Genomic DNA, 27538 nt, shown 5'->3' with positions numbered 1-27538 from the left:
TTCTCCACACTCCAACATGTTATGAAAGTACCAATAAGAAACATACTCGTGTGTATGTTAGCAGCTTGCTGTATTTTGACTCTGGCCTTCATTTGTGCTGAGCAGCTGGCCAGATGTTGAACGCGGAGCTGCTGTCGCTGACCTCGGTGCTGAACACGACGTCAGATGAACCTGCGCTCACCACTGGAGACACGATACAGCCTCACTCCCTCTTTGATTTATTGAAGCTACTCCAAACACCGACATTTGCTTCCTGTTCTTTAGACGTTTTCTTTTTACATATTCTGATGCATTAGCTCCCTTTGTGAGATTTTTGTTGTTGTTGTCGTCGTTGTTGCGAACTCAGATTGTTCTACGACGCTGGCTCTAAATTCCACTCGTTTTCGTCGTGATGGCACTTGGCGCGGCTACTGTATGCCAGGCAGGAGATTAGCTGGAGGTGGATGAAGGCGCGCAGCTCGTTTGATCCCCCTTCTTTTTGAAAAGGTCTCTTCGCTTTTACGGTTTTCACCTCGGCAGGGAAGATTAGACGCGTGTTTTGGATCGTCGCCTCCCTGGGATCAGATTCCCTATAACTTCGTTTGTTGCTTTCCTGGTAGTCGCGACAGTCGGCCATCCTGCGCTGTAACATGACGCTGAGGCAGTAGAGTAATTTTAAGCAAGCAAGACAACATACAGAAACTGGATATGGAATCCATGAAAACAAAAGCCACGACGGGAGTCAAGGAATTTGCAGGCAAGACCCTGGGTCATATGTACAGGTAAGGGCTGACTTTGTTTATTTTCTTTGGGTTTTTTTTTTTTTTGGTCAATTACCTGGTGATGAAAAAGAATAGTGATTGAATAGTGATTATTTGCAAGGTGGATTTTTCCCTTTTTCTTTTTTCAACAAGACATAAATGTGTGACCACGGTCCACTTAAAGCTGTTTAAAACTGGATCTCTGGTCACGCCTCTAGAAGGGAGAGCAAAATTATGCAATCACATGTGCGTGTATATGCGCGCACCCGTGTGGCGTTTGCAAAGATTTGGATGCCACTGGATCCTGATCCAGGGGCCTGTACCTTATTGGGAGACAAGCTTGCACAGGACGTGCAGACCACGCGCAGATTATTTATTTATTTTTTCGGGGGGGGGGGGGGGGGGTTCATTCACAATTTGTAAAGCATTTACATTATGTCTGACACACTTCCATCTTGTGTTACATATCAAGTTCAAAAGATCCTTGTTGCCATTTCAGCGGACTTGTTTGGCCTGGATGTTCTCTACCAGAACATCAAAGTTTCTTTCTGTGCAGTTAAATAAATACTTTTTTTTTGTGACTCCAGCTACATTTAGAACGTGTCTGTTTCCATGTGAATTCATGTTTTATGTCTCGTTTATATGAATGGCACAGCCCGCACATAATTCCTCAAATCTGTGGAGGTAGTAAATCTGATTTTCGCTGAGTATCAAGCAACGTTGCCGTTGCTATTTTTTAGCCTTTGATTTCACTGAAGGTCAGACCAACACACATTTCCATTTGATCAATTAACGCTCTAATTTACTTGATTTTTACTTTCTATAGGCATTGAATTGAAATGCTTGATTTAAAAAAATAAAATAAATGTGTTACTCATTTTGCTTCGGTGATTTGAACAAACGGTGAGGTCTCATTCGAATTAACGCGACTTCCCTGGAAGGAGTAGAAGAAAAAAGAGGACTATGAGGAAAGCCCACAGACTGCTGTCTGCAGGCTGCTGCTCAGTCCCTTAATGCTAATGAGTGTGAAAGTAAGCGGGCTGCTGCAATGCGGTACAGTCAGGGACATGTTGGTCTGTTTTCAGCTCTCCAGGCCAAACTTTGTCTTTATCGTTATATTGTTTTATTTCGAGCAATTCCAGAAGAACGTCTTGGTTTTTTTTTTCTGTTGTTTTTTTCATCCATTGATTTGAATCACAAAGATCTGACTCTCTTCAGTAAGACGGAGGGGAGTAGCTCCACAGGCCTTACCAGTCGTATATATTTTATAATGGTAAATCATTGAGCCGTGTATTAATGGCTTTTGCCTACATGACAAGAAATCTCGGAAAGACACATGGTCCATCGAGGCTCTAAAGCATCCAGCTCTTTCATGCTGAATGGAAATAGAATGGTCTTTATTTTAAATATCTCTGCCAGGGTGGTTGCACTACTTCATATTATTTTATAGGTAATCTCATATGATGATGGTGTTGATTTTGGAAGGGGCTTATTAGATAGTGTTTTCCTCATCTATATTGCAGGGTGATTGAGAGGAGGCAGAAAACCGGGGATGTGATCGAGCTGACGGAGGATGGGCGGCCTCGGGAGGCCGCGGAGAAGAAACCCCCGCTCTGCGACTGCAAGTGCTTCGGCTTGCCCCGCCGCTACATCATCGCCATCATGAGCGGCTTGGGCTTTTGCATCTCTTTCGGTATCCGATGTAACCTGGGCGTGGCCATAGTGGGCATGGTTAACAATAGCACCATCCACCAGAATGGCAAGATCATCATCAAAGAGGTGTGGCGATTGCAGACCCGCACTTTTACGCACACTAAAAAAAAAAAGAAAAAAAAAAAAGAGGCTAACGGAATTCCTCAGGGCACAAGATTAGTATTTTAACAAGAAAAAAGGGAAAAAAGACAAACACACACAAAAAAAAACACATTTCTTTCCACATCAAAGGCCTGTTAATGTTATTTCAGCCCATACTGTAGCCAAATAATGCCCCCTCCCCAAAATTTTAAGTGACTCCCATCATTTAAGTTGTAAGATGTGCCTAAGAATATTCAAACAGCCTGCATTGGACCATGTTCACAATCCTAAAATAATGTAGACATTGTCGTGTTTGTTTATACCAAGCAACCATTGTTCTTATGTGTGTTGATTGGGCAGCAGATAAAATACTAAAATAACGAACGTTAAATATGCATTACTATATAATAAAATATAAGCTGACTGCTTTGTCTTCATCTGTAGATGTTATTGAAAAGAAGTCATCTCAAGTATAAAAACCAAATACCGGCAAGTGACACATAGGCCTACATGTTAAAACGATGTTTAAAATCTTAAATTTCACAATTAAGATATGCTATATGTTCGAATATATATGAGTTAAAAGGGTGGTTATTTTAATATTTTTGCGTCAAGGCCAAATAAAATCGTTTTACATCCACAAGATACACTCGGCCTCATTGCCTTTCTTAGATAGATATTCCAAGGTATAACTTATTGGATATGTATTCTTTACTTTAATTAGGTAGATTGTGTTTTATTTATCAGATCAATACAAGCTAATCGAAATAAAACTCATCCATGCCTTGAACAAACAGGTCTGCCGGAAGCTCAAATCCTTCACAGAATGGCTTTATTTTATGATGTTAGGTTCAAATCTGCAACCTTTCTAATTCCTCTGTTGCTGTTTCTTATTTTCCATGTTATCCACCAGAAAGCCAAGTTCAACTGGGATCCAGAAACGGTGGGACTGATTCACGGATCTTTTTTCTGGGGCTACATCGTGACGCAAATCCCGGGAGGATACATTTGTTCAAGGCTGGCAGCAAACAGGCAGGCGGCGCTCCCACTCAGTTTGCATAAATAGCCTACACCGCATTTGGCTCATGAAGCATTAGGATTCTTATGATAGTTGGCACATATTAAACGACGTGACAGCAGTCGGTGTTTCTCTCCCTTCATCCAGTCTCGTTCTGTATTTCCCTCGTTTTTGTTTTCAAAAACGGAAAAGCGCACACGGGGAATGCACCGCATTCAACTGGAAAAAAAACAAAAAACAGAATCAAGCACAAGACGACGCGAGACAAAGCTGAACTGTGAAATGGATGAGCAGCTCACAGCTATGAGCAGTAAGTGCAGAAAGCAGCAGACAGTGAGAGGTTAGCGGGCTGGCAGGCCTGCCGCTCCCGGTGTCAGGGCTTTCTGCCACCTGTTAATGAGCTCCCTGGAGGGAACTGGTTTAATCTGTCGCTGTCTCGGGGCATGGACACCAGACCCGGTCTGGTCGCCAAAGGCTTTAATTCTCATGAGCACTGGCAGTGCGTCAGTCTCTATAATTACATTATACTACAGACACTTGGCTGCAATATTTATATGACGGTGCACATTTCAAGAGTTCAATTTTGATATATGCTACTATAATAAGGCCTAATTGCAAGTTACTATTAATCTATTAAGAAGAAAGACTCCCTTTACAGCTCGATATCGGAGGCCTCATCATTAAGTAGCCTGCCACCATTTTAACAATGAATGTTATAATGACTAATATAAGACTAATGTAATGACAATGTAGTTAAAAACAAACAACACCCAAAGGGGCGAACAGTTAGGCTATTCATTTGCCTGCTAAAACCCGATTGTCATTGTAGGCCTTTATATCTTTAAATATAATTTTCCAGCGGCCAGTCTGTGTGTACCTCATCCATGTTGATTGACACGAGGGTGTAATCGAATCATCTGGTCTCGTGCCCAACAGTAGTCTCCACCGGATTAGGGCTTGCCCCCCACGCGCAGATGAGAGGGGTGGGAGGACGTGCCAGAAATGAGAAATGGCTCGGTATTTATGGCCCTGGCTCACATGCCCGGCTTCTCCCTTCCATCAAAATAAGATATCAACATAAATATGTAAACAGGTACCTTTATTGTTCTTCCTTTTTTTTCCTCTTTTCAAATTAATAATTTTTTTTTTTAAAAGAACAGGAAACCTCTATTTCTACAGCTGCCTCTGCAAACCAGCGAAGCTATTTTTAATAACTGACAGACAGAGCTGGCTACATGGATTCCTTTCCCCCCGTAGATAATTAATAAGTCAGATTCACTGCTAGAAGACGCAAAATGACACTACCCCTTTTGGGTAGTGTCATTTTAAAACTTTCATTACACTCTTAATGAAAAACAAATTTCTTGAGCAGCACACTAGTGAGAACGGTTGCTAAGCGACACAGACTTACCGAGGTGACTGTTAATAGGGCGTTGCAGCTGGAAATATTTCTTTCTGTGACGACAAAGAAGCGCGTGCGTTGCTGGGCCAATGGTATCCTAGGACACACAAGCACTGCGTCGGTAAACCGTGCTCATGTCAGAGGGAATGATTTCACAAGAGGGGATCTAAATGTGACAGATTTCTTTCCCTTTCGAAATAGCATTGATACAGAATTAAAAGGACATGTTTGTGTGTGTGTCCATTTGGAAAGTGTAATTAAAAACCCTGAGGCCAATATCTAAATTTAAGATTTTTATAAACCTCCCCACAACCCTCCAAAAGACAAATAAAAAATAAAAAAGTGTTCACATGTTGTATTTCAGAGCAGTGATTTTAGTCAATTTCATTAATTAAAACGCATTGTTATGATATTTTCAGGGTATTTGGTGCAGCCATTGTCCTCACCTCGACTCTCAACATGTTCATTCCCTCGGCTGCCAGATTCCACTATGGGTGTGTCATTTTTGTTCGGATATTACAAGGACTGGTGGAGGTAAGAGCATCCAAATGTGCATTTCAATATTTGAAACATAAAAATAACAGTGTGTATAATATGTAATGTATTCATGAATAAAAATCAGCATATGAATGATTCTTGCCAATATTGTAGCATGAAGGTCTTAATATCCCACAGAAAACAAAGAAAAAACTGTGGCATGCACTCACATTCAGCCGGAGGAAATGTGAGATGAGCTGTATTGATCCAATCCACAACAGTTTGTTTTTGTAGGACAATCAAGCCCATTTTTTTTACTGTCACCATTTGTATCCTGGATACACAACAGCAGAGTGCTCCTGTACAAATGGATGAGAAGGAAAATACTGATATAATGCATATCAATACTCCGGTTTCATAATGAAACACAACACCCAAATATAAGCCTGCTGTGTAATACGTCATGGCATGTTGATTAGGTTTGTATTGTAGTGAAAAATACTCAAAGCTGATTCTAAAGTTCTAACATATGAAGTGACAGTATTTAAGATATGTAAATGACTAGGCCAATGTAATGATAAACATTTAATAACACTTTTGGATCTAAAAATATATTTCATGAGACAAGAATTATTTAGGCCAATAGGTTGAAAATGATTTATTTTTATCCAACATCCCCGCACTGTCCTGCTGCTGTAAGAAACATGTAAATTAGATTCTGCAACAGCAGTCTGTACAAATTAACATTTAATATCTGCACGCCTGCTTTGCTCATCAGGTACTCAGTTTTTTCATGGCAATTACAGGGGTGAAAATGTTAATTTTTTGTTAGTTATTGCTTAAGATATGTGTTTGCTTAGATTTATTCCTGGAAGAACATTCCAGATGGGTTGTGAGTGAATCCTGAACTCAAAAGGCACTGAAATACAATGTAAAGGTGGAGCATGATCATAGCCTATTCGAACGTCTCACATACTGCAATAGCAGTGTCCAAACAGTGCAAAAATGAGTGCAAACCGATGCATGGATATGGCCTTTGGATACGCTTAGGCCTCTATATTAAATATATACACTTCCAAAACAAAGAGTTTTTCTGATACAGGCTTTCTTCTTTTTCGTGTATGCAGGGGGTGACCTATCCTGCCTGTCACGGCATCTGGAGTAAATGGGCTCCGCCACTGGAGAGGAGTCGTCTGGCCACCCTCTCGTTCTGTGGTAAATGCTTATCTTACAGCGTCTCCAACCAGCTTTTAGAAAATGGCTACAGAGATATTGCATGTTGCATGTCTAATCTCCCACGTGTTGACTCTGTTGTCATGCTGTCTGTCAGGTTCTTACGCTGGTGCTGTGATAGCAATGCCTCTGGCTGGGATCCTGGTTCAGTATTCAGGATGGTCCTCAGTGTTCTACGTGTATGGTAAGTCTGAGTTATGAGAGACTCCACGTGGTGTGTATGTAACATAGGGTAAGGGGAAATTATGTATGAAGAATATAGGTAGGTGTTTCAAAGCTTGTTAAACCTTAAGAGTTTGACACCTAGAGAGTCCAGTGAAAGTCAAATGGATTTATCCAGGCAGACTGTGTATTGATTTCCTCCCCCGTTGTTTTGGTATGTCAATAAATACCCATCCCACCCATTTTTCCCTCTAGACTAAGTTAGCTTTACTGTCTGGGTTTTGTTCTCTCAGGCATTTGTCTGACACTTTCACTGTGTGCTTACTTCTGAGGTCACATTTGCTGCAATATTTTGTCTGTAATTGAAAAGATTTGACATGTTTTCTTTCTGTAATATGCAGGGTGCTTTGGCATCTTCTGGTATATGTTCTGGGTTCTTGTGTCTTATGAGAGCCCTGCTGAACATCCGACCATCACAGATGAGGAACGCTGCTACATTGAAGAAAGCATTGGAGAAAGTGCCAATCTATCAGGTCCTTCAGAGGTGAGAAGGCAACTTCCAGATAATAAGACAAAGCAGGAGTCCACCTAGTATTATTTTTGGTCTGCCCTTTCTCATGAAAACAGCTTTACAAGCACCAACACAATGCCGCCATCTTGTCTCTTACATCAGAGAGATGAAATCAAACATGCAATGTACTGTTTATCTCTGCATACAAATAAATATTTCTATCCATTCCAGAAATACAAGACCCCCTGGAGGAAGTTCTTCACATCTATGCCCGTCTATGCAATCATTGTGGCGAACTTCTGCAGGAGCTGGACATTTTACCTGCTGCTCATCAGCCAGCCTGCATATTTTGAAGAAGTGTTTGGCTTTGAGATAAGCAAGGTGAACTAGCAGCATTAGTCACGACTCTGGTGCTTTAAAAACAGATCTGTTAAAGCTAAGCATGTGACACTTTCCCTGTTGGACTGATACACTGTGAAAAACAGTGTTGGTGCAACTGGTGGCCCTTCCCAAAGAACTGACTAATTGCATAAAAAACGTCAAATCAATTCTTGTGTCTCATGCGTAAGACTCGTTTTTAGGTATTTCGACAAAAATAAACTGCATTGTAAACTGCATAGTTACCTGAAACATTCCCACAAAGGAACAAAAATTAAACCCATGACATGAGCTCTCAACTTACAATCACATATTTCAAAGAACCCCATCACATAGAAGAAAAAACAACACCTTGGCAACAATATACTCAGGTGGCATTTCATTCGGTTGATTTTCTATATGTGGTTGCAGGTCGGCATACTGTCTGCCCTCCCCCACTTGGTGATGACCATCATTGTGCCCATCGGCGGCCAGCTGGCCGACCACCTGCGCAGCAAAAACATTCTGACAACCACCACTGTCAGGAAAATCATGAACTGTGGAGGTGAGAAGTCTGAACTGAGGATGAGTTAAAATTTCCACACCTCTCTCTGCACAGCTACAGGGTGTTACTTTCACAGTGTCCGATTTTTTCTGGCTGCTCTTCACCAATAGATGGGTCTGAAAGATGACGTTCATGTTTTTGTAAAAAATCTATTTGTTCAATGCTTCAGTTTATCAGTTGACTCACTGTTTGGGACTGTGCATTGATTTCAAATTTTTCACTTATGTAATTGAGTGCAGAGCATGTATCACGCTCAATTCAATTGGTAGCACAATGACCAGCGGCCCGTGGGCTTTGTGTGTGTGTGTGTGTGCGTCTGCGTGACCTGCTGTCTCTCTGCTAGGATTTGGCATGGAGGCCACATTGCTGTTGGTGGTTGGATATTCCCACACCAAAGGGGTGGCAATCTCCTTCCTCGTGCTGGCAGTGGGCTTCAGTGGATTTGCTATATCAGGTTAGTAACACGTTTTCAATTAATCTAGAAAATTACAACTTTAAATACAAATAATGATATTAGAGACTATAGTTGAAAATATCACTGTTATCCTGCAGCTTTACGTTTACAATGGTTGATTTGTGGCATCTAAGAGAAGACTTACAAGTCAAATGTTCAGGAAGTAATAGGAAGTACCTGTTGGTGTTACCTTCCTGTTTCTTGGCATCATTTGGAAGCTCTGCCAGTGTTTGAGAGCCAAGAGTTCTAGCTGAGTAAGACTTTTCTTTAGACATCTGACTGCAAATAGTGCTGACCTTTCACCTGAAATTCTCAGCTTTTTTCAAATTCATTCATTCAGCAGATCTCATCATGCTTAAGCTCAGTTTCAGAGCATGCAGAGGTCTGTGACTGTATGCAAAAGCAGTTTCTTGCCTGGTGCTTTCAAGCTTTCTCCTGGAGTGTTTAATAATTCAGTGCTCGCTGTCTCTGGGGATACAACAGGCAAGGCAGTGTGCAGCAGCTCATGAGGACAGTTAGTCATTCAGGCAGTCTGAGTGGGGGAGGAGGAAGGATGTGTTACGACTTGATTCCTATTTCTACAACAAGATGGTCACAATTTGCGCTGCTTTTATCTTCAGCTGTGCCCTGCTTCTGTTGCTTGTTTTACTTGACACACAGTCTCCCTAAATTTAGCTGGTAAATCTGGCTTACTGGACTACTTTCTCAAAAGGGGAAAATATCTCAGCACCTTGTTCATTTCATGTTTCACTTGCTCCGCCAGGCTTCAACGTCAACCACCTGGATATTGCTCCTCGTTATGCCAGCATCCTAATGGGCATCTCTAATGGTGTTGGTACCCTATCTGGGATGGTGTGCCCTCTCATTGTTGGTGCTATGACAAAGAACAAGGTAATGCCTTCAACACCAAACAGCGAACAACCTCAGTTTTCTTGTGCATGCAAAAAGTCCCAAAGTCAGGCCTGAATATGTTTCCATAAATAAATCTTTAAATGTGAAAATACTTTCAATTGGCAGGACAAAACTTTTTTTTTTTTTTTCTTTTTAGAAAAAAAAGACTCCTTTGTAAAGATCTGTTGAATTTAGAATATTTCTGCCTTCAAGTGCTGTTCAAGTTGAGATCCCCAAAATCTGAGAAAACACCCCATAAAACCTGGAGACTAAAATCCCATTAATGATGATATCAGCTCAAACGTATCATCATGAAACGCCACTAGTTGATTCCTCACATTAAAGGGATAGTTTGCCTCTTTTGACATGAAGCTATATGACATCCCATACTAGCAATAATGTGCATGAACATTTACATCTTATGGAATTAAAAATAGTACAAAATGTTTTAAATGAAAGCACAGTAGTCTTGCTTGTAGTGTCTTGCCTCACAGTAAAGTGCACCCTGGAGGTCTCATCAAATACTTCTTGAAAGGCATGGGCCTGGTCACAGGGACATTGGTTTGTAGATAATCATTTTTAAGCCTTGAGTTTGGCATCTGAACTTGGGAGAACCAAACGGATCTGACTGATAACCCACAGACACTATGCTAGTCCATGTGGTCGTGACTAGACAATTACACCTCGTAAAGCTCTGATTTATTGTCTGTTTTACTACAGTGAGACCTTATCTCATAAAAATGAACATCATTGTATGTTGACGAATACTTCAAACGTGTGACTAAGACCATACACTCATCAGGGGAATATAGAGGTCATACTACTTGCTTCAGTAGTGAAGATAAGTGAAATAAGTTATGTAGTTAACTATGCGGATATCATAAAAATGTTTGTGACTAATGAGATTTTTCAATAAAACAAGTGAATTACATCATACTGGGATGTTATATGGGGGACACTTAGATCATTGAAACATAAAAATAGGAAAAAGTGCTATTTATTCAGACCGTGAATTATAGGTCAATATAATCCGTAGTCCCTAATGTAAATGACTTACATTAACTGTACTCTATATTATTTCTTTTTTGAATATCTAAACACAAAACTTCATTTTTTCTCTGACTCTTGAAATATTACTGATTCACATAGTAAATATAGTTGTCTAATATTCAGGTCATAATAGTTTTCAAATTTAATTCTAAAAATAATAATTAATAACAAAAAAGTTTTTACACAGCATTGTCTACAGCACATAGCCAGTAGTTTGTGTTTTCTTCAGATCATTCGTGGTAACACAAAAACATAGAGGATGAGTGATGAGTTTGTCTCTTCCCTCTTCAGACTCGAGAGGAGTGGCAGTATGTGTTCCTGATAGCCTCTATGGTGCATTACGGGGGTGTGATCTTCTACGGGATCTTTGCATCGGGGGAAAAGCAGCCGTGGGCCGACCCAGAACTGACCAGCGAGGAAAAATGCGGCTTCATCGATGAAGACGAGCTGGCAGAAGAGACGGGCGACATCACTCAGAGTTACGGTGCTTTTGGAGGTCCGGCTAAAACATACGGTGCAACCACGCAGGTGAACGGTGGCTGGGCTGCCAACTGGGAGAAGACGGAGGAATATGTCCAGGAAGAAGCACAGGGAGGAGGCTACGGATACAGGCAGGATGAGGGATACTCTTAGACCAAACACACAGTCACCGGCACACAGGTGTGCATCAGTTTTAGTCCTAAGAACAAACAAGAAACAAGAGAAGCTACAATCCATTGTCGTATTGTTTGCACAAATTAAAAAGACAAAAATCTAAAAAGTTAGCTAGATGTAAAACGTATTTAAAAAATTAAAGATATTTGATGAATAGAGGTGTAGCACATATCAAATTGGCAGTCTGTAAATGTATTATTATGCATATTGAAATAGATATATTTATTTGGAGTGCAGTTGTGTGTAAACGTGAACATTTTCATCCCATCAGCAGAGGCGTCCAGTCCAAACTGAAGCCTGTAGAAGCTGATTCAGAATTGACCCCTTGTCTGTCAGTTTTACTGTTACAGTACAACGTCCCACGAGCCAGCCATTTCAGCGTATAAATATGTCACTGCGCAGCACAGTAAACAGAAACTAGACACTCTGTTGTTATAGATTTCATCTCTCTTGAATGCACTCACACCAGTGTGTCCTTTCAATGCACAATATTATTATTTTTGTTTTCTTGTCACTGGCTTCTGTGTGTACGTGATAAGTCCTGAGCATTTATGTGACCTAGTGTAGAGATTTGACGAGTGGCACATTGACTTGTGATGATCATTTGGTTACACACACGTAGAGAAGAGTTACATAAAAATGTCTAGCAGATGTTTTTAATCATTTATTCCTTTTTAGTAACGGAGCACATCTGCAGTTGGGTTTTTGATTGTTGCTACCCATCACATTTCACAGTGTAGTGCGTTCCTGTTATTAGGGTCTACAATACTGTAAAGCTACCACAGTCTAATTGCTACAGTGGGTTCTTAGATGAAACATATATAACAGAAATATACAGAGTGAATATGTATAAAATTAAATTTAGACATAGACCGCAATGTTTATGGTCATACATTGCCTTAAAAAGAGTATGTGCAATGCAAAAACTGTGGGATTAACCAAAATCAGTATGAGAGTCCTTCTACTATAGAGCCGAAAACCTAATATTGTTTAATGAGAAGAAAAGAAAGAATATTTACAAGAGAGTACAGAAGACTTTCACAAAATCAAAGGGAAGTGTGGTTGAAATGTGGTTAATACACCTGAAACATTTCTCTGGAACATCAAAGACTTTACACTCAGTTAATATGCATCATTTGGATCTTGTGGTTTCATTTCGTGTGATCTCACAGCACTGATCATAAATAGCACGCACAATATGTATATTTCAGTTTACATTTTTAACGCATTTTTTGCGTCATTTTACAGTAGAATGTTTAATGGGGTTAGTGTAAAAGCTCAAGGCAGAGTGTGATCTGTCAACAACACTTACTGAAAAATGACTTACTGTAAAAAGAAAGTGTTTTAATGACACTCAACACAAAGCACTTCATGAGGTCATGCTGCTTAAACAGATTTGACTGACAGATCTGAGTGACAAAACAATCCGCCATGCATCATATTGTGACCGAAAGGTTGATGACTGGTTCACTGAAGTGCTTTATTTCAGCTTTTCCCATCTGTAAGCTGCCAATTTCAAGCCAGACTGAGAAAATGTGTCTTCTGAGCTTTTGAAAATGAAAGAGAATTGGATCAAAAAGTTAAATATCATTAAAGAAGTCGTGAACATTCCCAATTAAGTATTTGACATTTGTTTACATATAGCCATACGTTGCATAAAGTTCACCAAAAGAAGAGATTTTTATTCATAGTTACAGAGACGACACGGCAGAAGTGGTGATCTCTAATGTGTGCAATTCTAACAAACCTGTTTGTGCTTTCCACTTTAGAATGGGAGTAAACTGTAAACTGTAACAATCTGCCTTTATCTGGAGATGAATGTATTTTAGTCTCCTGCCTAAAATGGACACACAACACACCAATATGCTTTGTCTTCATTGTGCATTTACACTGACAAGGTCTGAAGGGGGCCAGTTTTATTTATCTTGTCACTTTTCTGTTGAGACCTCAAGTCAGCACTTCCCAGTATAGATGTGTGTGGATGTGTATTTATGCATGGAACAAAGTGAAATTTGTAGTATGTCCTTTTTTTTTAACCTTTCTTTCAAACTTTTACGTCTTCGTCTCAGAAACTGTTACTGATGCTTAAATTTCTTTGCACAATTAACCAAAGGTAAAAAGCAGCGCTGGTCTTCGGCCAGAAGTCCAATATTTCAAGGTAGTAAAGACCATCAGCAGCGAGGTTCCCAACAAGAGGAACCAGAGCTGCGTGGATGGCACTAAACATTTCTCAGTGTACAAAGCAATAAATCCATAGTAACAGTTCTGGTCAAACTTCATGAACAGTCATTAGGTTACCGTTTTTTTTTGCATTTGTTTAAAAGTCGTGTTCTTGTGATGACAAATGTAGAAAATAAACACTCGTAAAGAAAAAAACGTGTATGTATAAAATATAGTAATAGAGTCCAACACAAACATCTTTGACAACAAGAAAAGTCAGGAGTTTGTGACAGGGCTGCTCACCAGATGAGAATGATAAAAGAGCTCCGCCTGACAGGTGGTCGCTCTTCTTTATGTTTCTGTTTTTGTTTTGGTGTGGTCCGCACTGACTGTGTGTTGTTATTTATCTCTTTGTCTCTCCTCCTTCTGCATTTAGTTGTCTTTGTATCTTTGATTCAGTGGCTGGACCCCCCCCCCCCCTCCTCGTTGCTCTACTTAACCACATGTACCTCCTCCCTCCCCTGTACAGTCTTTCACTGTCACAATGTTCATTACCATTTTGGAGGAAATCTAAATGTGCGATTTGAAAAATGACAAATGTGCAACCTGAAGTAATCAGAAGTTTCCTGTTTTCGTGCCTCTGAAGTTAAAGTGTGATTCTATGGCTTCTGTTGCTGTGTAAATTGAGAGGTTTGTTGATGTCAAAATGAAATACTCTATATCCTTTTTTGATATAAAAAACTAAACAAATCTGTGTTTGTTCTGAGTATTTGTGCTGAGATGTACAGACATGCAAAAAGTCAGACAATATTAAAGAGCATACGGTAAGTACAGCGGACACTGCTTTGTGATATTTACTTAAATCTTGTTTTTAACACATTTTGACAGTGCAAACTTGTTTGCAAAGAGCCGCTCATTGATGCGTTTCCCACTCATGGAGCAACATTATCGCTCAGTCCAATATTAACTCTTTATTTCAATCTCCACTTTTCCTGAGGGCTGCTAAATGCTCCTCTAAATATTTCAGTACCAAGAGGGGTTACAGAAAACCACAAATCATTAAAAGGGGTTCAAAAGAGCTGCATTAACATTAGCAGCAACAATTAGCCAAATTGAATAATATTAGACCATTATCTTTTCATTATAGGTGACAAAAAATACCAAAAAGTAAAGAGCACGTCTGATATCATACCCACAGCTTTTCCATTGCTTTGTACCAATCTAGACACAACAAAACAATCAAAATAAAGACATGAATATATAAAAGAAGCATTAATTTGTTTGTAAGAAAATAATATTCTTACAGTGTGGATTTCAGCTAAATTCATTTGAGCTGTTCCGCCGAGGCCACACGAAGTGCACAGTTAATGGCTGTCCTCCTTCCCCCTCAGTGAAATCAATAGGGTCTGTCCCAAGAGTTCAGATGGACCTTTTGACTGTTCTAACCCCTTAATGGAGATGAGAGGGAGGAGGAGCACTTATTGAGCTATTTGAAGATGTTATTTCGACTCCTATGTTCACCCACAAATCTTCAGTCTGGTGGATGGTCATCAAAGAAGATGCAGCAAAAGCCTGAATACAGAAATACAGTTATTTATTCGAGGTGAATGTGTCTTTGGCATGATGACATTGGACATTTTTCGTAACAAATCCAAGACAAGATATGTGTCTTTAGTAAGATGATGTATGACTTAAAGTGATCAGTGTAATAACATTTATCAATATCCAAAATTGATGTTGGGATTAGATTTGACCTTTGAATACTATAGATAGTCACTATATCTCAAATGTATGTACAAGAAAACCCAAAGCAAGGCAAACAGCACAGGTTCAGGTTACTGTTCTATGTTTAACAACAACATGGAACAGAAAGACCTTTTTGTTTAAGTTTCACGTATTTTGTTCTCAATTGTGCCTTCACTTAAAGCGTCTGTATTATTTGCAGAAGAAGGGTGTTACGTGATGAATGAAAAGTCACTCTGATTCTCATCTGACCTGACCTTTCACTTTTGGCAATAAACTCATGTGAAAAAGAAATGCTGGTGTAATTGAACTGAAGCTGAACTTTTCAGCTTCTGCATTTGAATTTGATGACGACCCCTATTTATGTCAACCAGATTATACAGAAGAAGAGTTCATAGAATTATAGAGAGGAGAGAGGTAACAGTAACAGATAGAGGAGGGTGAACTTGTTGTTGCAGAATTAACCTTTAAAGAGATACTACATCAACAATGCAGCCATTTTTGTTGCACAATTAATGCACAATATAGCCAAAAAGATTCTGTTTGGATCAAAAGTAAACTAACTTTAATGGAAAATAATTGCAAGTCCACACAATCAGTGTCAAATTAACCACTTGAGAGAGCAGAAAACAGAGTAATGTCAGTGAAGAATTTGACAATAGAAAGTCTGTCTTCAGAAGAAAGAACTTTTCTCTGGGCCCACCCAAGTTTAACACGCGTGTGCACCTCATGTAGTGACACCATAACGTGTCCGAAGGCAAATCCTGGTACAACATGCAGCTTACACGAGTGTGACGACGATGTATGATTCATACAGTTCACCTTGAGACATCTCGTGTCCAGCGGAGTAAAGGAAACAAAAAAGTGTTTGCAAATTCATAGATTCTGAATTTTACATGTCTTAAAACACGTCTGAAGAGGACTTTAAAAGTGCTGTGGTTGTATCATTCATTTATGCTCGTGAAAATATATTACAGTAGTATATAAATGCTTGTAAATGTTTCAGTCATAAAGAACAATTTATGAAATCAGTTTTACCCATTCAGCACCTCACTACAACAGCTCATTTCTGTGTCAGCTGATTTTGATTTAGATATTTGACATGTGCACATACTGTTATTATAATCACACCCCATTTAACTCACAACGACTCGTTGTGCAACCATCTGTAAACACTCTTTTTATTGCACTATACCAACACCATGCTCTCTTTACTTTTATGTTTTTGCTTGACTTATTGTTCAGTAAATATCCACTAAATGTTTGGATTTGTTCTTTTTGCTATTGTGTTTTTTTCTTCTTAGTTTATTGTTTTTATGTTGTTGCTGTGACAGAACAAGTTCCCTTGCTGGATCAATAAAGTACTGAGCTATTTATCTATACTGAAGCATAATGATCTGTGTTGAAGTGTAGTCCCACAAGTAAAGTAGACTCATGGTTAAGTCACTTTTAAATTTTATGTAGCATCTATGTTGTGTGCATTTGATCCTTGATTTGTATTTGTGGAGTGACTTTGTTTGGATTCCAGCAGTCAGACCACACTCTCACTCTGAACAACACCTATGTCAAAGAGTTTTGGAGGAGCTCTGAAAAGCAAGGTGACTCAGAGATCAGTGTTTGATTGATGCACAACTTCTGGATCAGGTCGTATCAAAAACAAGCTCCCCCTGCGCAGGTCTGTCCATCTGTGCGTGTGTGCGCTTCACTTGGACTCACATCCTGGCACACTTCACTGCTTTAGTTAATTTGACCAGCTCAATAAATGTGTCACCAGTCAGCCCTAAATGGTGTTTTCTCACAGTCAACCAGCCTGAACCATTACCCCGTCCCAGTACAAGTGGGGGAGGTGACCCGGAACCCTTTGTGACCATTAATCCACAATTATTGAAAAAAAAGGGAGAAAGAATAACTTGCCACAGCAACAATAAAAGAAAAAGGAAACTCAAAGTAATAGCTGCCTCTCCACTGCATTTTATTTTGTACAGAAGCACGTCATCAGGCAGCTTTAAATGTTTTCATTTGCATCATGTATGTATATACAGCATGTGGGCGTGTGTCTGTGACAGAGTGGATGCTAAGCTGAGAGAATGAGTCCGCATATGTTCAGGGGGGCAGGTGCTACAGCCTCTAGGGAGGGAGGGGGGAGTGAGAGGAGTGGAAGTTGATGCCAAAATCACTCTTTAATGACTCGGGGGGGTGTGTGTATGACTGTGGGTGGAGGTAGTGGTGGGACCCCTGAGATCCTGTGTGGCTCATAACTAAGCTCCTGATTTGCACAATGTGCCTCCAGCACTTTTGAGCCGGTCGCAGGATGATGAGAAAGTATTTCTTCAGATAGGATATTGATTAGAGACCAAGCAGGACACAGCACTGTGGGCATGAATAAATTCATGGTAAATACCCCCAAAGTATCACAAAGCATTCAAGCTGCATTACCAAGAATCTGAGTATTTTCAGTGGCTTTTTTTATCGAACTTAACTTCATTCGAAATTATATCTTTGATTAAGGATTTAAACAGTTAACGCAGCCTCTCCTGCTTTCTTGAGTCACTTATAGCTGCATGTGAGCTGTCCATGGTGCTCAATGGAGGATCACTGGGTAACACGCTCACAGGAGTGTTCACTGAGTAGCACATAGACATGCAGAATCCAGATGCAACACAACACAGCATTCAAGCACTAAGAAGATTCCTTCTATAAGTTGGAATTCTACATAAATACGGAGTCACAATCCCCTCGCCAAACAGACTCTGAATCAGCGCCGATTGGTTTGGGAAATGGCAACAGGATCCTCCTCCAACTCCAGCGGGAAAGCATGATTGGTTGCACATGCTATCCTTTAGCACTATAGTCACAGCTGGTATATATTTAGCAGGCCATCCCATCATCAACATATCTGTACCCCCACCACCACCTCCTTCTCCTCTCCTCATGCACCTCCTTCCTTGTTGTCAGGAAGTGCGTCATTAGTTCGTCAAGGGGGAGCCTCTAGGGCGAGGCACTCTAATATTAGGAAATCAGAAGCTCTCCTTCATAAGGCTTCCTTCAAGATCACAGACACACTTAAAACAGAACAGCATGATGCAAGATTATGTGAACAGAGCTAGAAATATGCAATGCAAACAGTATTTTCATCATCTTCCTCATTGTTAGAAAATGAAGCTTTTTCACTGCTCATCATGAGCACACAGGGTTCTATCAAATTGTGACATGGATTGGATGGGGCTGTATGTAAGCATCAATTTACTGTCACATAACATGAGTTTTGTACTCAATCAGCCTTTAATTTTCCTTCCTGTTGTGCAGTGAACATTTGATATTCCATCAGAGAAAACGAAGAGCCCATTTTTGCAGCACAAACTGGAGTTGAATATTGTTAGAACATTCAAGGGCACATGCAGAGTGTAAAGGAGAGATGGAGGCTTTTTTTCCCTTCAATTGATGCAGCTAAGGCACCTGGACTGAAGTGTGTTTCTGTGCACGGATGTGCATGCACGCGTGTGCTGGCAGGTTCTTATTCAGGCTTGCCTCTTAGTGTCCTAGGACCAGATGGGAGCCAGCATGTGCATGTTGTACATGTGTATGTTTGTGTGCACATGTGTGTGTGTTGGTGGTGGGGGGGTATTTCCCAAAACCCAAGCATCAGGCTTCCTTTTGTCCTCTTGCCTGTCACCGATGGCTTCACAGTGGGGTGACAAACACACTCCAAATCTCATTAAAAAGTGAGATGGGGGAGGGCTTTCATATCTAATGGGTGTTCGGGAGAACATGCAGCAGGTCTTTGTGTTTTAAGATAAATGCATCTCTTTCAAATTATTTTGAATTTGTAGTCGTCCTAAAAGCAAGAAAAAAAAAGGAAAAGATAGAGTAAAGCCTGCTAAACCGAAGCCGCACACACATTTCCTTTGATGCCATATTGATTTCATTTCATGCTGTCACCACTCTGTGTTCATTTGATTTCATTAGCTACAGTGATGTGACACATCTGATAGAGTGGTCTCAAAGCAGAGGGATAATACAGGGAAGACAGAATCCCTGTCTCCCTTGTTGTTGTGCATTTAGAGTGGTCTGTGTACACCCTCCTCACTACAAGAGCTGACCACGATGAATCCATTCCCCACGGCTGTCACTTGTGTTAAAAAATAACAGCCCTGACAAAAAGCATCTGATAAAAAATCTTAATCCTCAGAGCAGGCCTCTTATTATCTCATGTTAAACCATTTGCTGTAATTGCCAGTATGAATGGCTCAACAACAAGCCCCCATTGTATACCCTGCAATTTACCCATTAGGGTTTGAAATTGCTTTAAAATTGACGGCAATTCCGTCTCATCTAAAGCAGAAAGCGCATGCTTGCACCTCAACAGAAAGAAATTGCTGGATTCAAACACCCGCTTGCTTCACTCTCTGTTATTATCTGCCTGCAGACACTTATAACAAGAACTAAACAGCCCTCGTTTGCATTAATCTAATGGTTGATGTGCTGTGTCGCTGCAGAGATGAAATAATGAGGCGTGGTGCCTTTAAGTGCTGAGCCTGTGAGAACTGACACCTTGGGACAAGTGTGTGAGAGAAAGAGGGAGAGACAGTAAACAAATGGGATAAAACACATATGACATACTGCCTCTGATATTTGCTTCTGAAAGAGCTTAGTAAAACATGCAGCTTTCACATGGAAATTGAGAGCTAAAGCTACGGCTCCCATAATTTAAAGACTAGATCAATTGAATTATCATTTGGGGTTGTACTATTTATTTGAGAGATCGAGCTTTGAGCGTACATTTCCAAAAAAACACAAACTCAAATAGATCACATGGAGGCATAAAATTCACTACAGCTGAAGAAAAACTCAATTTCACACGTACTTTTTAGTTTACTGGCACCCTGTTAAATGAACACCTTCTGAAATAAAAATGCAGCAATATCCAAGATATATGCTGTCAATCCTGTTAAAATACCACAGAAGCTATTTCTCTTATAGGCCTTCTATGAGCTCTAGGTTGACATGACATCAATTGTACAAGAGGATAACACCTCTGAGACATCAGGAAGCTACGAGAAGCAAGATCACTTGCAGGAAAGTCAGATGAAACGGATAAGATAATGTCATGATCTTTCTTTCATCATATCAGCTTCCTTTGTTATCTGGTGGCTCTTTCTCCCTCCCTTGCGCTCCTCCTCATTCTGTCACTGCTGCATGGTGACTCAGACACTGCAGAGACGATACATCTGAAGGATACACGGGATGACTCACCCGCTGATCGGACACTGTCCATCTTTAGAAAGTTTTCCCACTCATACAAGTACACAAACACAGCACAGACACAGGCTTGTTGCATCCTCAAAGCCATTTTTGCAAACACTCAAACACCAGCAGATTAGGCTCTGCAGACAGTCAACTGTCATGGTCCACGTATCAGACTCTTGTTTTCAGGCTCTGCCCTGCATAAACAAACTGGTTTTAATGGTCATCTCTTTGCACTGCACTGACAATTGCTGCACAGGAAGAGTGCGCATTCACTGTAGATCTGTCAATCCAATGCTCATCAGAGGAGCAAGATCTTTGTTCATCCTCTAACTCTTTCTGCCCATCTGTCAGTCTGTCTCCCCCCTGATGAAACAGAGGATTGGTGGACTTGACATTTAAGAATTTAAACCACCTTTACACCTAATTCTTTCTCTCACACACACAGATGAAGACATGCAAAGTATTTGCTTTAGGGGCTTCAACGAGTCAGTCAACCTCAACAACCCCCTGCCAGCAGTGATGAAAAGTCATATTTAAGCAAGTACTATTTTTTACATTTTACATTTGAGGCACTCAACTTGCAAATTTCCTTTTTTACGACTTACTTTCTCCCTTTTAAATGGACAGACTTCAGTGCATTCAGTGCAAGGTGAAATATTTTGACATTTGATATGTCAAGCTTAGACAGCCAGAATTTGGTGCTCATTTAAGACCAATGCACCCATCCTATTGTTAGGTGGAGAATTCTGATCTAAGACCTCTGATGTTCAGCCCAGATTATCACATAATGCTTTCAGTATTTGAAGGCAAGCTTAAAATTCCCTGTTTCACGATTAAAGGTTTAAAATGAAGAAGAATAGCAGTTATTTTGATATCAGATCACAGCTTTGGGCCCTAATTTATGTGGCAACATATACCATCACTGAACATCTGAATAAGGTATGAAATCAAATTAGCACCTTCAGTGTTTATATTTGCCCTGTGATGCACTATGCAGCCTGTCCAGGGTGTACCCCGCCTCTCGCCCATTGATCGCTGGGATAGGCTCCAGCCCCCCCGCGACCCGACCGACGGATTCAGTGGTATAGAAAATGGATGGATGGATGGAGTGTTTATAGTCTGTTCATAAAAGATTGGGGCAGTCTGTAGGTCTAAAAATATGAAGCCAATGTAGAAGTGTCTAAAACCTGTATTCTACCCAGCAACAGGGAGAAGGTATCTATATTGATGTCCATGGGAGAATGACTCTACTTCTCACTTAATTTATTTTTATTACCTCAGGAAATGCTTTTCTTTGTGAGTTGATGGTTCGAGCCTCTAATTTCACATCTTAAATATGGAAGGATTTTTATTTAATATTTAATAGTCCTATCTAAGTGAAATAGACTATGCAGCAAGCAGTGGTGCAGATCCGATGTCAGGTTTGGGGTGGACACAAAAGTGATTTTTTTTGTTTGTTTTCCCGTATGCAACTTATACCATGCCACCATAAATCACAATTCAATCATTTCTTCCTAGATGTGAATCTAAAATTTGAAGAATGTGAAGACTGAAAATACATTTGTTCAATTTTGAATAATTTAGGGTATTTTTATTTGGGGGGACAATTCATGTTTTTCAGAAATGGGGGGTGGCGCATGTCTCCCCCGGGATCTGCACCCATGGCAGCAAGGTATGCTTTTGGACATGGCTTCCTTGTGACTGGCTAGTTTCTACCCAACAGGTGTGAGTCGTTTCCACAGATCAAAGTCAGAACTGTCACACACACATATCGTCTTGTCTCAAAGGACGAACATGGCCATGGCCACAATGTAAAACTCCACAAACCAGTGGGTGATTTCACGGAGGTTACGTTTATATTTGTCTGCACAGGCCTGATATATAATGTTGGGCATTAGTGCTAACAAGGACTGGTCATTTCAAGATGGGGGACTGTTCGTTTAGTTTTTTTTAATTGTGATCACAGAAGTGGAGGGATTCATTGTTATAAGACCTTCATTGCTGAACAACTGACACGTTGCTGCATGTTTTAAGCAAACAGAAGCCAAACTATTTTATTAAATCTGGAATCGCGTCACTATGACGAACAAAATGACGCTGATATAAGATACCTCAGTGACTAAACAAATAAAATAAAATATATGCTGTGAATAGTTACTTTTTATCTCAAAGAGAGAGGAGTTTTTGGTCTTTATGCTTTATTGATGGTGAAGCATACTGGCGTTACAATGATAAAATGTGTACTTCTGCACTTCTGTGTGTATGTGTGTGCATCTTGTATTGATCAATGTGTGTCTACATGTTTTACTTTGTATGTCCTTGCCTACTTTCTTTTTTTTTTTTTCTTTTTTCAGTCTTTTGTCCATGGTTCTAATACTGAGATGAGTTGCTATGGAGACCGGGATACATGTGTAAAAAGGAAGAGGCAAAAGAGAGAAATGTGGTTGTCAGGACACACTCAAAGACCATGAGGTTGAGGCTGAAAGAGTGAGCTAACCGAGGATGACACACAACTACACAATGATACGAGCACAACAAACAATCATTCACACAACCGACCATCAACTATTTACAAATTATTACAAGTTATAGTGTAAACCTTAAGCTGTTATTATGCTCATATTCTCCTCCTGATAAACCTTTGCCCATCATTACATACAGATTGAGTGACGGTGTGATCTCTATTGTGTTGACAGGGGTTAAGAGACTCGCCAGTGATAATACAGCCATTTCAGGCACTCCATCACTTGACAATTACATTACGTTGGTACTCCATTGCTTCCACTCGCTCCTGGTAATCTTGTTAAAATCCCTGTGATTGGAATCACAGTGACAGAGACGAATGTCAGCGACTCAGCTGCCTGTGGAGCCAAACCCTCTTAATATCTGTCTAAAGGTTTTGAAAAGCATTAAGCTTTTGAAAGGTAACCATGTAGCCTCATAGGCATACTGAAAAGCGCACGCGCGCCTTCTGGCATGAAAGATCTGCCCAAGAAGCAATGATCTGTGCAGTGTCTGCAATTTGTTTTTCTTCTTTTTCATTTATTTAATTATCTATCTAATTAAAGGTAGATGCTTTGGATCGAAACATAACGGCTGCTCGCCACTCCATTTAAAGTAAAAAAAATGACTATCCTTTTCCTTTTATCAGTCTATGGTTTGGGATTAAGTCGCTATGCTGCCCTCTGGTGGTCATTTTCTGACACTTGATTAAAACTGTTCTATGTATCAGGAAACTGAATGTTGGTTTGGTGATTATAGATAAAACACAAAATACAGTATGTACAACATAAGAATAAATAAGTCTGTTTATCTTCCTCTATTTCCTGATGTAGACTCAAAGGTAGTAGAGTAATTTCAAGACTGGCTACACATTTAGAAGCTCGGTGTGACAGGTAGTTTAATTAAAGTAAAGGTCTGCCCTGCAGCTACCGACCGCCTGGCCTGCCAGCCTGAGCCGAGGTAACCAGCATTCATTTGTCATGAGGACAGGCTGACATATTATTTATTAGTCATTTATATTAACGCCGAACTGCCAAACACTCACTGCCAGAATGGAATTAAGTTATTATATTCACAATGAATTTCATCTTTGATGAGAAAAGGCCGATTGGAGCAGTTCCTCCAAATAAATATCTTGATGACGTAAAACATTCAAGGAAGCTAAATTGTTCCGTTTTGACTCACATTTCAAACTGATCTTCTTCTTGGTTTTAAACGTAAAAGTCAGAGAGTCTTGAGGGACTTCTGTGAGTATCCTCTTACAAATATAACAAGATGACGAACGTTTTGCATAAAAAGTCACATCTGACATGAGAGCCACGATGGTTTCAGTTAGGCATTTTAAGAAGATATGTACAAAGACTTCTCAATCATATCTGATTCGTTCAACAATTTACAATATGATCATTTAGTTTTTCAGTGTTGAAACATTGATTATGTTTTTCTCATTGTGAGTTATGCTCAGTTAACTTAAATTATCCTAAATCCCTGTGTTGACACAACAATAACGTTTGATTACACATTTCCTGCCTGATTCATGCCCACATTTTGAATTTCATGCCTCTTGTTGGTAACACAAGCCTTTCATAAGCTAGTTGTCTACAAGCCCAGCTCCCTCACTGCATACCTCCAGAGCTTCAGAAGACATTATACAGCCATTTAGTCCAAGTAGTTTAACCTGACAACCATGTGCAAAACTGATCCAATTCCTCTTTCATTCATCTTTTGTAGAATTCAAGAATTACCAGGTAAAAAAAGTACACATGGCTTTAACATGTGAGGGGGGAAAAAATAGTTTTATGTTTATGTCTGAACTTAATAAAAGGAAAATGAATGAAAAAATAAATAGAAAAAAAGACACACGAATGCATCCGACTAACACGGATATACACAAGATAAGAATAATAGTAAAAACGGTCAACTACATTGAGACACCTCGTTCTCCCTCAAAATTAGATCTGCTATAATCTGGCAGAATGATAAAACACTTGTGAGCCTCTAATAAGTGTGTCCCCATCTGATGGGCCTCAGGTCCTCTTGACCCTGGGGACCAATTTGAGTGGTAAACAGCACATGGTGCTCGGCTGAATTATCAACCCCCCACCCCACCCCACCACCAACACAGTGGCAGGGGGAACAAGATGAAGGCAGATTAGGGTTTAGTTGTCTTGGCAACCTAAAATGCCATCTGTCATGCGAGTGCTGATCCACATTGTGTAGCGGAGACATTTTTTTTTAATTCAATCATATTTTCAGTGCCAGACAGACCTCCTGTCGATATACAAAAACTCAGGGATGCAGTTTTAACTGAAACATCTGAGACAGGATTTGGGGGTTTCATGGAAATCTGAAATATGACTGAACATATTCTGTTAAATTACATTTAGTACTTAAAAAGACGCCATCTACAGACTGTATCCTCAAAACACATATATTTATAACTCATTCACTTTCCTAACATGTGTCACACAATAATAATTAAAACTCTGCAGAGGCAGCCACTCGGGTCTAGCATGTAACAACTCACCATTAAACAATCAATTTTAATGCACACTGCCTTGTAACAGCTGCAAACAAAGAAATACTCTGGCACATACAGTAATTCCCTGTGAATCTGAAAGATATGGAATAACACCAGCCTCACACTTAAAGGAAATAAACCACCTGACTGTGTTGTCTGGCTTCTTTTTACAATCAAGGCTGTGCTCCAGATGCTTTGGGACTATTCATTAACTCTGTGGGTGCTCCTGAGTCATTGTAAGATTTACTTTAACAAGCCTTTTAAAAATCATCACTATGCCAGCTACACCATACCTGCTCAGAGGCTCATTGAGCCTCTGGAACAGAAACAGGATGTGATTCAAGCTGGATATGTTTACTGTTTCAGAAGCTTCTCAAAAAAACAACAGGGGAAGGGGAGGTTGGGGTGGGCGTGAGGAAATTAGAAGAGGTTTTGATGAAATCTTATCCTATATGTCTCTTTTATGACATATCCTATATGTAGCATGAAGAGAGGGCAATTCATCAGCACACACGCTCATCAAAATTCACAATAGCATAGGTCAGATGAATGCTAAGCAGTGAAAATGAGCAGGAGGTCAGCAGGGAGGTGTACTGGTGGAGGAAGAAACGAGTGTCTGATAGATGCAGCTACATGAGGGACTCATCCCTTGGGAGAGGCTGCAAAATGAACCAGCAACCACACCTGGGACTACGCCACACACACAAGCACAGGAGACGTGAATTTCGAGCTTTGGTGGTAGCTGCTTCCACCACCTACCTGATTGACTGAGGCAAGGAGCTGCACCCTGTCACCATCAAAATAGGTCCTTTTAAAAGGATAGCTATTGCTCACAACACCTGGGTAGCATTATAATGAAAATATATATATATATTTCTTGAAAGTGATAATCATGGGCCATAATACTACAGCATAGTAAAGGCAACCAGCCCGGCTGGGCTTTGAGTTGTTTCATGTCTTTTCAGTGTGATGCTGTGTTAAAATAGCCCACCACTTTAACTAAGCACTTTTTGCATGTCATATCACGCATGCAAATTTGAAACTTTTCAAGAAGGAAGGAGAGGGTGGAGGAAGGTGCTCATCCAGAGGCCTTGATGTAAGAAATCGCTAGTTTGAGAGTCGGCATATCACATGAGTATTACGCTACAGAAAGCAGCCGTTGATAAATTTATTACCATCTCACAATTTACAATCTTGAGTTGTAAAATAATATGTTTTTGGACATTCTCCACACTTTTTTTGAATTTGAATTCAAGTCTGGCTTAAGAATCCTGCATGTACACCCTGGATGAAGTGTTTTGATAGACCCCAGAATGCTGTGACATGTAAAAACGTAATCCAGGTTTGTGAGCATACAGCAAAGAGTGTTTTCGATACAATTCTAAAGAATCCTCAAATAATGAGGTGATGTGTATGATTTACTGTATTTTTTTCTCTGAACATTTCAAACACATTTTCAACATCTAGAAGAAAGACATAAATTGGTATAATATCTAACTTTCTAACCAAGAATTTCGTGAACCATAGCTAGATCTGATGTTTCTGGTTACTTTGTTGTCAACATAATTCCAGTAAAGTCACTTTGTCTGAAACTAAAATAACAAATCGCAGCCAGTCCTTTTTACTAATAGAGTATTAAACACTAATGCAATTTAAGCTAAGTGTATTCTAAAACTTATTTTAGAGCAGCTTTTTAATGTAAAACCGCGATTGTCCTCGTTACAGACGTGTTGCGCTATGGATACTAGATTCACTCCCGGTTAGCTAATTAACAATAGCGGCCCACATAATAGCAAACATTAAACTTTTAAATTGAAATTTTAGTCAGGAATTGTTGTTTGTTTGTCTTTGTGGAGACGAACTCGTGGTTAAAACTTTCTTTGGCTCTCGACGTGAGAAACCACACGATGGGTTATCAAACACTGGGCTGGTTTGCTTTCTGTTTGTGTGCGTGTTCTTTTCCAATATCACTTGCTGTAAGCTGACACCAAAAACTTGCAGGCGTGTGCAGGAGGGTTTGTTTTAACTCTCCCCGTGTTACACTGTTGTATACTTAC

The 27538-nt window shown here is 40.0% G+C and overlaps 1 protein-coding gene across 1 annotated transcript; it reads left to right on the top strand.

The window, feature by feature from the left end:
* The first annotated feature begins 98 nt into the window (after positions 1–98).
* slc17a6b (solute carrier family 17 member 6b) lies at positions 99–14218 on the top strand. Its single transcript, XM_075456790.1, has 12 exons — positions 99–761; positions 2264–2519; positions 3448–3566; positions 5374–5488; positions 6559–6646; positions 6762–6848; positions 7228–7370; positions 7569–7718; positions 8127–8259; positions 8603–8713; positions 9477–9604; positions 10946–14218. Exons 1-12 carry the CDS (start codon positions 688–690, stop codon positions 11285–11287), a joined length of 1746 nt encoding a protein of 581 aa, XP_075312905.1. The 5' UTR covers positions 99–687; the 3' UTR covers positions 11288–14218.
* Positions 14219–27538: the final 13320 nt, after the last annotated feature.

The sequence above is a fragment of the Odontesthes bonariensis genome, chromosome 1 (assembly GCF_027942865.1).
Source record: "Odontesthes bonariensis isolate fOdoBon6 chromosome 1, fOdoBon6.hap1, whole genome shotgun sequence".
Taxonomy (NCBI): Eukaryota; Metazoa; Chordata; class Actinopteri; order Atheriniformes; family Atherinopsidae; genus Odontesthes; species Odontesthes bonariensis.
The sequence above is the reverse complement of the archived record's forward strand: the minus strand, read 5'-3'. Positions and strand labels throughout refer to the sequence as shown.